At 44.4% G+C, this 11,880-nt stretch overlaps 1 protein-coding gene across 1 annotated transcript in view; it reads left to right on the forward strand.

Annotated features, from left to right (window-relative positions):
* PMS2 (PMS2 postmeiotic segregation increased 2 (S. cerevisiae)) overlaps positions 1-11,880 on the forward strand; it is a 43,708-nt gene that overhangs the window by 17,880 nt on the left and 13,948 nt on the right. The window contains exons 8-11 of the mRNA XM_011934408.1: positions 1,113-1,212; positions 4,350-4,434; positions 7,058-7,213; positions 9,366-10,227. Of these exons, the coding sequence (XP_011789798.1) occupies positions 1,113-1,212; positions 4,350-4,434; positions 7,058-7,213; positions 9,366-10,227 (1,203 nt within the window). The remainder of the gene's footprint in view (positions 1-1,112; positions 1,213-4,349; positions 4,435-7,057; positions 7,214-9,365; positions 10,228-11,880) is intronic.

Below are 11,880 nucleotides of genomic sequence, written 5' to 3' on the forward strand. Positions count from 1 at the left end.
CTACAGGTGTGCACCACCAGGCCCGGCTGATCTTTTGTATTTTCAGTGGAGATGGGGTTTCACCTTATTGCGCAGGCTGGTCTTGAACTCCTGACCTCAGGTGATCCACACCCCTTGGCCTCCCAAGGCTCTGGGATTTCAGGCGTGAGCCACCGCGCCAGCCTAAGATCTATATTTCTTTTTGTTTGTTCTTTGTGTCTAGATCTATATTTCTTATTCTTCCTCCACTTGCTTTTGGCCCGTGCCTGAGATTGTAAACACGGAGCTTCGTGTCTTCATGTGAAGGTGGTGTTCTTCCGGAAACGCCCGTGTCCCCGGGGTGGGTCTCATGTGAAGCAAGCGCTTTACCAAGATGTGAGATACAAGCTTCCTAACCGGGAGATTGTGAAAGGGGAGGGAATGTGGGCAGAATCCTGAGCACAAGTGGTTAGGCTTCATTGACAAACCGGGGGCGGCAGTACGGAGGTTCTGAGAATGCATTTGAAGCGAGACCCACTCCTCTTACGGAGGATTTATCAGGAAGGATAAGGAGAGCTGCAGCACATCAGTGTTGGACCCACTGCATCGCCTGTGGTGCATTGGTTGACTGTAGGAGCTTCAGAGCATTCCAGGAGGTCTGGTTCTTTGATGACTCATCAAGATTTGGAGCACAGATACCCATGCACTGCAATTGTGATACTTATCAGCACGTTACCTAGGATTTTGATTTCATTTCACTTTAAGAATATGCCATGTTGGCCAGGCGTGGTGGCTCACGCCTGTAATCCCAGCACTTTGGGAGGCTGAGGCGGGCGGATCACAAGATCACAAGTTCAAAACCAGCCTGACCAACATGGTGAAACCCCATCTCTACTAAAAATACAAAAAAAGTCAGCCAGGCGTGGTGGCGCATGCCTGTAATTGCAGCTACTGGGGAGGCTGAGGCAGGAGAATCGCTTGAACCTGGGAGACGGAGGTTGCGGTGAGCCAAGATCGTGCCATTGCACTCCAGCCTGGGCAATAAGAGTGAAACTCCATCTCAAAAAAAAAAAAAAAAAAAAACTTGCCATGTGATAGTATTTCTAATCCTTTTCACTCTGGAATCCTGTCCTCACCATATTAATGTTGAATAGCATCTCAGGTTTCATTTCACAATGCGCACATGGAGTTGGAAGGAGTTCAACAGACAGACAGTTTTTCTTCATCAACCGGCGGCCTTGTGACCCAGCAAAGGTATTTAAAATTTTTTTGTATTAGTTTATTCTTTATGCCTTTGACTTTTAATGGGTAACTTTTTTCCTGATAATAGGCAGTTTACATGGAACTTGGGACTTTGAGAAACATGGCTTTAACATTATCTAATTTTGGGCATTTACAGAAGTCTACTGCAGATGGCCCCCAACTTAAGATGTTTCAACTAAAAAAAAAAAAAAGAAAAAGATGTTTCAACTGAAGATTTTTCTGTCCGGGCACAGTGGCTTGTGCTTGTAATCCCAGCACTTTGGGAGGCCGAGGCGGGTGGATTGCTTGAGGCCAGGAGTTCGAGACCAGCCTGGCCAAAATGACAAAACCCCATCTCTACTAAAATACAAAAAATAGCCAGGCGTGTTGCTGCATGCCTGTAATCCTAGCTACATGGGAGGCTGAGGCAGGAGGATCGCTTGAACGTGGGAGATGGAGGCTGCAGTGAGCCGAAATTGTGCCACTGCACTGCAGCCTGGGTGACAGAGTGAGACTGTGTCTCAAAAAAAAATTCTTTTTCTTTTTTTTTTGAGGCGGAGTCTCACTCTGTCACTCTAGTGCGATCTTGGCTCACTGCAAGCTCTGCCTCCCGGGTTCACGCCATTCTCCTGCCTCAGTCTCCTGAGTAGCTGGGACCACAGGCGCCCACCACCTCGCCCAGCTAATTTTTCGTATTTTTAGTAGAGACGGGGTTTCACCATGTTAGCCAAGAAGGTCTCAATCTCCTGACCTTGTGATCTGCCCGCCTCGGCCTCCAAAAGTGCTGGGATTACAGGCATGAGCCACTGCGCCTAGCCAAAAAAAAATAATATTTTTCTACTACTTTACCTTGTTGCAGAAGTTATTTTTGCAGTAGATACCATCCTTCAAGTACCTATGGAACCATTGTTTTTCGGTATAGTATTCAATAAATTACAGAAGATACTCAACATTTTATTATAAAATAGGTATTGTGTTATTTTCCCTATAGACTAATGTAAGTATTCTGAGGCAAGGCTGAGATAGGACATTCAGTAGGTTAGGTTATCACAAAGGCATTTTTGACATGCAATATTTTCAACTTATGTGTTTGTCAGGACATAACCCTATCATAAGTCAAGGAGCGTGTCTATCTGTGTACAGTTTTTTTGTTGTTGTTTTTTGGGTTTGTTTTGAGACAGAGTCTCGCCCTGTCGCCCAGGCTGGAGTGCAATGGCGCAATCTTGGCTCACTGCAACCTCCACCTCCTGGGTTCAAGCGATTCTCTTGCCTCAGACTCCCAAGTAGCTGGGATTACAGGCCTGCGCCACCACTCCTGGGTAATTATTTGTGTCTTTAGTAGAGACAGGATTTCACCATGTGGCCGGGATGGTCTTGAACTCCTGACCTCGTGATCTGCCCGCCTTGGCCTCCCAAAGTGCTGGGATTACAGGCATGAGCCACCGCGCCTGGCCTCTGTGTATAGTTGCTTAAATTGCATATACGTGAGTGTGTTTGTATGTGTATATATACATTATATATGTTGTGTGTACATATACATAAATATATAAACACATATTAATTACCAGTATATTTATTATTATAAAAACTAAAACTATTTGAAGAAACTAAACATTTTATAACATTCTGTGTCACCGTTCAGTATAGACTGATTACATGGTTTCTATATTTTCTACAGATTTCTATATTTTCTCTTCATTCTTTCTATTTTTCTAGGAAAATAAGGGTTCAGATTGCTTCTGCCTCAAATTTAAACAGATCATCTTGATATGATTATAGCACAACATTGTACCTCAGTAATATTTTCTGTTTCTCTTTTTCTCTTTTTATTTTTTTGAGACGGAGTCTCGCTCTGTCGCCCAGGCCGGAGTGCAGTGACGTGATCTCGGCTCACTGCACCCTCCGCCTCCCAGGTTCAAGCAGTTCTCCTGCCTCAGCCTCCCGAGTAGCTGGGATTACAGGTGCATGCTGCCATGCCCAGCTAATTTTTTGTATATGAGTAAAGACGGGGTTTCGCTGTGTTGCCCCGGCTGGTCAAGAACTCCTGAGCTCAGGCAGTCCACCTGCCTTGGCCTCCCAAAGTGCTGGGATTACAGGCATGAGCCACCACTTCCGGTCCCTGTATTTCAATGATGTTTTAGAGTTCGCGTGTAATCTGCCAGATGTGGTTGATCTTCTAAATTTTTTAACCTATAGTGTGATGGATTCATAATTATTAATTGTAACTATTAATAATTAATGTGATAGTTTAGTTTATTTCTAATGACATTTTAATGTCATAAATATGTTTCTATGTACATTGAATGTGTTTTATGAATATTTAAGCTGTGCCCGCATTTCACTAGAATTTCTCATAGAGTAACTTTAGGTTGGAAAAAGATTCAGTCTTCGGAATCTGTGATTAGCGAAATACCACTTCATGAGTTGTGAGGAAACTTTTGGTGATGGATATATTCATTATCTTGATTGTGGGGATAGTTTCACAGGTGTTTGTGTATATGTCAAAATTTGTGAAATTGCACACTTTAAATGTGTAGTTTATTCTATGTTAGTCATATCTCAGTAAAGCTATTGAAAAATGTATTCTTAGGCCAGGTGTACTGGCTCACGCCTATAATCCTAGCACTTTGGGAGGCCGAGGCAGGCGGATCAACTGAGGTCAGGAGTTCGAGACCAGCCTGGCCAACTTGGTGAAACCCTGTCTGTACTAAAAATACAAGAATTATCTGGTTGTGGTGGCATGTGCCTGTAATCCCAGCTACTCTGGAGGCTGAGTCAGGATAATCACTTGAGCCCTGAAGGTGGAGGTTGCAGTGAGCCAAGATCACACCATTACACTCCAGTCTGGGTAACAAGAGTGAGACCCCATCTCAAAAAAAAGAAAAAAGAAAAAAGAAATCCTGCCTGTAGTCCAAGCTACGTGGCAGGCTGAGGTGGGAAGATGACTTGAGCCTGGGAGGTTGAGGCTGCAGTGAGCCATGATTGCTCCACTGCACTCCAGCCTGTGACAAGGCGAGACCTTGTCTTATTAAAACAAAAACAATTCCCTTCTAAGAACATACTGGTTGGTTAGAATAGTATGTTGTTAGAATGTGGGGGGCCGGGAACATTTGTCATTTATTCTTTTCTACTCCTTGTATTTTGTGCAGGTCTCCAGACTTGTGAATGAGGTCTACCACATGTATAATCGACATCAATATCCATTTGTTGTTCTTAACATTTCTGTTGATTCAGGTAAGTTCCATTGGCATTTCAGTACAACTAGTGACTAATGCCTCAAAGAATAAAATGAAATTATACAGCTCTGTTCTGACCGGAATGAGATAACAATTTATAGTCATCTAAGTTTGTTGGTTTTCTTTTTTTTTTTTTTGAGATGGGGTCTTGATCTGTCGCCCAGGTTGGAGTGCAGTGGCACAGTCTCGGCTCACTGCAAGCTCTGCCTCCCGGGTTCAAGCGATTCTCCTGCATCAGCCTCCGAAGTAGCTCGGACTACAGGTGTGTGCCACCACACCTGGTTAATTTTTTGTATTTTTAGTAGAGATGGGGTTTCACCGTGTTAACCAGGATGGTCTCGATCTCCTGACCTCGTAATCTGCCCGTCTTGGCTTCCCAGAGTGCTGGGATTATAGACATGAGCCACCATTCCTGACCCCGTAATTTTGTTTTTTTTAAACAGAGTTCCCACTTTCTACTTGAGACTATGTTAATTGTATTATTAGGAAAATGTAATTTTTTTAATGCCAACCAAGGGAGAAAGTAGACTAAATGTTCTTCCTAATTTCACAAATAATTCATTTCATATAGATTTTTTTTCTGATTGTTAAAATTTTGGTTTATTGTCATTGAGTATTTTTTCTAGATACTTAGAAATACATATGTACGGCCGGGCGCGGTGGCTCAAGCCTGTAATCCCAGCACTTTGGGAGGCCGAGACGGGTGGATCACGAGGTCATGAGATAGAGACCATCCTGATCTACACGGTGAAACCCCGTCTCTACTAAAAAATACAAAAAACTAGCCGGGCGAGATGGCGGGCGCCTGTAGTCCCAGCTTCTCGGGAGGCTGAGGCAGGAGAATGGCGTAAACCCGGGAGGCGGAGCTTACAGTGAGCCGAGATCGCGCCACTGCACTCCAGCCTGGGCGACAGAGCTAGACTCCGTCTCAAAAAAAAAAAAAAAAAGAAAAAAAAAAAGAAATACATATGTACATACCTTAAAAAATATCTTCTCTCCTCTTTCTCTTTCTCTCTCCCCTACTCCCATATTCTTTGGAATGAGAAAATAACTTTGTATACTGTGCTTTATCCTCAGATGTGAATGTTTTCTCTTCCATGTTATTAAAAATTAATCAGAAATGTGATTTTAATAGGTGAATTATATTCTAATGCATGGTTATAGTTTGGTATTTTAATTTTTAAATTTTTCAAAATTTAAGTTGTTTTTAGTTTTTGGAAATTACAAATACTTTCCTTATAATTAAATCATTATCTGCATCTTCATTATTATATATTTTTTTGAGACAGAGTCTTGCTCTGTCTCCCAGGCTGGAGTGCAGCGGTGTAATCTCAGCTCACTGCAACCTCTGCTTCCTGAGTTCAAGCGATTCTCCCACCTGAGCCTCCTGAGTAGCAGGGACTACAGGCGCCCACCACCACGCCTGACTCATTTTTTGTATTTTTATTAGAGACAGGGTTTTGCCGTGTTGGCCGGGCTGATCTTGAACTCCTCACCTTAACTTATCCATTTGCCTCAGCCTCCCAAAGTACTGGGATTACAGGGCGTGAGCCACTGTGCTCAGCCTACATCTTTAATTATTCTTAAGATAAATTGCTAGGAGTAGAATTACTGGGTCCGTGAATATGATCATTTTAAGGCTTTTTCTATATTGCATTCCAGATGTACCAATTTACACATCTACCTATAATGTATTAGGTATTATAATGGTTAAGCTAAATTCAGTAAGGGATTAAAATACCTTATTTTAGTTTGCATATTTAAAATTATTTTTATGTGTTTATTTGCTTTTCCTTTAACAATTCAGCTTTTCAAGCCCTTCTATATTGTGTCTATTCAAAAATTGGCTTTTGCTCATTTATTTGAGAGACGGAGTTTTGCTCTTGTCACCAAGGCTGGGGTGCGATGGCACGATGTCGGCTCACTGCAACCTCTGCCTCCCGGGTTCAAGCGATTCTCCTGCCTCAGCTTCCCAAGTAGCTGGGACTGCAGGCATGCGCCACAACACCCAGCTAATTTTTGTATTTTTAGTACAGATGGGATTTCGCCATCTTGACCAGGCTGGTCTCGAACTCCTGACCTCATGATCCACCCGCCTCGGCCTCCCAAAGTTCTGGGATTGGAGGCATGAGCCACCGTGGCCAGCATGAGAATGGTGATTTCATAATTTATGAATATTAACCTGGACACTGTATTTTTTTAATAGTACTTGTGATAAATACAAGTGAATGAAATAATAGATGGGGAAATTTCTATAGTTAAAAGTGAATTTGGCTGGGCACAGTGGCTGATGCCTGTAATCCCAGAACCTTGGGAGGCCAAAGCGGGTGGATCACTTGAGGTCAGGAGTTCAAGACCAGCCTGGCCAAAATAGTGAAACCCCATCTCTACTAAAAATACAAAAATTAGCCAATGTGGTGGCACTTGCTTGTAATCCCAGCTACTTTGGAGGCTGAGGCCGGGAGAATCACTTGAACCCAGGAGGCGGAGGTTGCAGTGAGCTGAGATCACGCCACTGCACTCCGCCTGGGCGACAGAGTGAGACCCTGTCTGAAAATAATAATAATAAATAAATAAAAGTGAATTTAAACATAGTAAGTGTGTTTTCTTTTTTTCCTTAGAATGTGTTGATATCAATGTTACTCCAGATAAAAGGCAAATTTTGCTACAAGAGGAAAAGCTTTTGTTGGCAGTTTTAAAAACCTCTTTGATAGGAATGTTTGATAGTGATGTCAACAAGCTGAGTGTCAGTCAGCAGCCACTGCTGGATATTGAAGGTAGGAAAAATACTGTGTACAAACAGCTTCTAAAGCTTTCAGCTAATGTGTTTCCTTATTTTTTCCAAGGTAAGCTTTTTTTTTTGACATGAAACAAAGTCTCTTATACTATCATTTTTAATTTTTTTTTGAGACAGGGACTTGCTCTGTCACCCAGGCTGGACTGCAGTGGTGCCATCGTAGCTTACTGCAGCTTCATACTCCTGGGCTCAAGCCATCTTCCTGCCTCAGCCTCCCAAGTAGCTGCCTCCAAGTACCTCTAGTTTTTTGTAAATTGTAAATGGATGACGTAATATAAGATATATGATTGGAAGAAGTCTACAGTGACTGCATTTTTAATTCCCTAGTCATGTCTGTTTTTTTGAGATGGAGTTTCACTCTTGTTGCTCAGGCTGGAGTGCAGTGACATGATCTCAGCTCACTGCAACCCTGAAGCCTCCTGGGTTCAAGAGATTCTCCTACCTCAGCCTCCCGAGTAGCTGTGATTACAGGCGCCTGCCACCACACCTGGCTAATGTTTGTATTTTCATTGGAGATGGGGTTTCTCCATGTTGCCCAGGCTGGTCTCGAACTCTTGAGCTCAAGCGATCCTCTAGTCTTGGCCTCTGAAAATGCTGGGATTTCCTGACTTCTAACAGAATTTAGGCCGGGCAGCTCACGCCTGTAATCCCAGTACTTTGGGAAGCTGAGGCGCGCAGATCACGAGGTCAGGAGATCGAGACTATCCTGGCTAACATGATGGAAACCCCATCTCTACTAAAAATACAAAAAATTAGCCGGGCATGGTGGCGGCGCCTACAGTCCCAGCTACTTGGGAGGCTGAGGCAGGAGAATGGCATGAACTCGGGAGGCAGAGCTTGCAGTGAGCCGAGATCCTGCCACCGCACTCCAGCCTGGGCGACAGAGCGAGACTCTGTCTCAAAACAAACGAACAAACAAACAAAAAAACTGTAGCAGTATAGTTTAATCTGTTTTTAATTTGAGGTTATTCAGTCTGTCCTTTTCTGTGATTTGTTGCTTTCTCTCATTATTTTGTTTGTGAGATTCAACCAAGTCATGCGGCAAAATTCATTTATTCGTTCGCTGTACAGTGTTCCATTATAGTCAGATACCGTAATTTGTGAATATTGGAATTGTTTCCAGTTTGGGGCTATATGAAGAATGCTGTCATGAACATCCTTATCCATGTCTTTTGACGAGCATGCATAGTTAGTTCTTTTTTTTTTTTGTGAGGGAGTCTCACTCTGTCACCCAGGCTGGAGTACAGTGGAGTGATCTTGGCTCACTGCAACCCCCACCTTCCAGGTTCAAGTGATTCTCCTGCCTCATTCTCATCCTCCATAGTAGTTGGGACTATAAGTGTATTCCACTATGCCCTGCTAATTTTTTTTTGTATTTTTAGTAGAGACGAGGTTTCACCATGTTGGTCAGGTTGGTCTTGAACTCGTGACCTTAAAGTGCTAGGATTACAGGCGTAAGCCACTGTGCCCAGCTGATAGGCACTTCTGATAGGAGTAGCTATGCTGGGTTGCAGGTGTGCATACATTCAGATTTAGGAGGTATTCCCAGAGAGCTTTTCAAAGCAGCTGTACCAGGTTCATTCCTACCAGAGATATTCAGTCATTCCACTTGATCCCGATCTTTGTGAGAATTTGTTATTTTTTAATTTTGCCCATTCTGGTGAGTATATGGCCACATCGTATTGTGTTGGTTTTTTTTGAGACAGAGTCTTGCTCTGTCACCCAGGCTGGAGAGCAGTGGTGGCATCTTGCTCATTGCAACCTCTGCCTCCCGGGCTAAAGGGATTCTCGTGCCTCAGCTTCCCAGGTAGCTGGGATTATAGATGTGCCCCACCTCACCGGGCTAATTTTTGTATTTTTAGTAGAAACAGGGTTTCGCCGTGTTGTCCTGACTGGTCTCGAACTCTTAGCCTCGTGTGATCCACCTGCCTTGGCCTTGCAAAGTTCTGGGATAACAGGCGTGAGCCACCACACCTGGCCCATATTATAGTTTTGTTTTGAACACTGAACCGTGTTCGTCTGTGTAATTAGCATGGGGATCTCCTCTTTTGTGAAGTATCTGTTCACATAAGCACGTCCTCTCACCATTTCAGGATGGTCCCTGACCCTCTTCTCCATTCACGTTTGCTTAGGTAACTTAGTAAAAATGCATGCAGCGGATGTGGAGAAGCCCCTGGTAGAAAAGCAGGATCATTCCCCTTCATTAAGGACTCGAGAAGAAAAAAGGGACGTGTCCATTTCCAGACTGCGAGAGGCCTTTTCTCTTCGTCACACAACAGAGAACAAGCCTCACAGCCCGAAGACTCCAGAAGCAAGAAGGAGCCCTCTAGGACAGAAAAGGGATGTGCCATCTTCTAGCACTTCAGATGCCGTCTCTGACAGAGGCTTCCTGAGACCTCAGAAAGAGGCAGCGAGTTCCAGTCAGGGACCCAGGGACCCTACGGACAGAGCGGAGGTGGAGAAGGACTCAGGGCACGGCAGCACTTCCGTGGATTCTGAGGGGTTCAGCATCCCAGACACGGGCAGTCACTGCAGCAGCAAGTGTGCGGCCAGCTCCCCAGAGGACAGGGGCTCACAGGAATATGCAGACTCTCATGAGAAACCGCCTGAAACTGACGACTCTTTTTCAGATGTGGACTGCCATCCAAACCTGGAAGACACAGGGTGTAAATTTCAAGTTTCGCCTCAGCCAACTGATCTCGCATCCCCAAACACAAAGCGTTTTAAAAAAGAAGAAATTCTTTCCAGTTCTGACATTTGTCAAAAGTTAGTAAATACTCAGAATGTGTCAGCCTCTCAGGTTGATGTATCTGTTAAAATTCATAAGAAGGTTGTAGCCCTAGACTTTTCTATGAGTTCTTTAGCTAAACGAATAAAGCAGTTACATCGTGAAACACAGCAAAGTGAAGGTGAACAGAATTATAGGAAGTTTAGGGCAAAGATTTGCCCTGGAGAAAATCAAGCAGCCGAAGATGAACTAAGAAAAGAGATAAGGTAACGTTTTAATTTTTTACTTTTTTACTTTTATTTAAATTTTTGTTTATTTTATTTTTTTGAGACAGAGTCTCGCTCTGTTGCGCCGGCTGGAGTGCAGTGGCGCGATCTTGGCTCACTGCAGCCTCCACCTCCCAGGTTCAAGTGATTCTCCTGCCTCAGCCTCCTGAGTAGCTGAGATTACAGGTGCGCACCACCATGCCTGGCTAATTTTTGTATTTTTGGTGAAAACAGGGTTTCACCATGTTGGCCAGGCTGATCTCGAACTCCTGACTTCAGGTGATCCACCCACCTCGGCCTCTGAAAGTGCTAGGATTACAGATGTGAGCCACCACCCCTGGCCAGATAAAGTTTTTTCTTGAGAGTATTTTGAAGCTGGGTGCGGTGGCTCGCGCCTGTAATCCCTGCACTTTGGGAAGCCAAGCCGAGGAGGGAGGATCACTTGAGCCCAGGAGTTCCAGACCAGCCTGGGCAACATAGGGAGACCCTGTCTCTATAATAAAATTGGCCGGGCACAGTAGCGCACAGTTGTAATTCCAGCATCTATGCTTGGCCAGATACTGTTCTCTGTGGCAGGAAATAGACTCCAAAGACATGGAAGACTTGGGTCTTTTAGGCCAGCACCAGCTTTTGAGCAGATTATCTGTGTACTGGGAACCAGGGCATATTCAGACAATTCCCGGGAGAGCCTGGGATTGGCACCGGGGAGGTGGTATTTGTGCTGGTATCTGGGATGCTTCTGGGATGTCCTTTCCTTCCCTCCTGCAGTGCAGGAGTTCCTGTGTCATCACTCACTCTGGCAGCTTCTCTCCATCCAGCAGGCTGCAGCCACTCCTGCTCCAAGGAAATCTGAAACTCAGCCTGAGTGGGGAGGGGCCTCTTACAAGAGTTCCTTTTTTGCCGGGCATGGTGGCTCATGCCTGTAATCCCAGCACTTTGGGAGGCCAAGGCGGGCAGATCACCGGAGGTTGGGAGTTCGAGACCAGCCTGACCAACATGGAGAAACCTTGTCTCTACTAAAAATGCAAAGTTACTGGAATGTGGTGGTGCATGCCTGTAATCCCAGCTACTCGGGAGGCTGAGGCAGGAGAATCGCTTGAACCCGGGAGGTGAAGGTTGTGGTGAGTTGAGATTGCACCACTGCACTCCAGCCTGGGCAGCAAGAGCGAACTCCATCTCAACAAAAAAAAAGAAAGAAAGAGAAAGAAAAAAAAAAGGAGTTCCTTTTCTGAGGACTCTCCCTCTTCCCTAGAGATAGTAGCATTTTTCATTCCTGTATTTATTAGCATAGTAGTTAACCACTTTTTACTAGTTTGTGTAATGCTTTATTATACATTTTTCCTCCTCAGGCCTGGCATGGTGGTGCCGTGTAATTCCAGCACTTTGGGAGGCTAAGGCAGGGAGTTTGAGAACAGCCTGGGCAATATAATGAGACCCCATCTCTAAAGAAAAAAAAAAAATTAGCCAAGTACACTACTGCATGCCTGTAGTCCCAGGTACTCAGGAGGCTGAGGCGCGAGGTTCACTTGAGCCCAGGAGTTTGAGGCTGCAGTAAGCTATGATCATGCCATTGCGCTACAGCCTGGGCGACAGAGCAAGACTCTGTCTTTAAAAAAAAAAAAAAAAAAAGACAGAATCCCTGTTAAAATCACT

The sequence above is a fragment of the Colobus angolensis genome, unplaced genomic scaffold, assembly GCF_000951035.1.
Source record: "Colobus angolensis palliatus isolate OR3802 unplaced genomic scaffold, Cang.pa_1.0 Scaffold135, whole genome shotgun sequence".
Taxonomy (NCBI): domain Eukaryota; kingdom Metazoa; phylum Chordata; class Mammalia; order Primates; family Cercopithecidae; genus Colobus; species Colobus angolensis.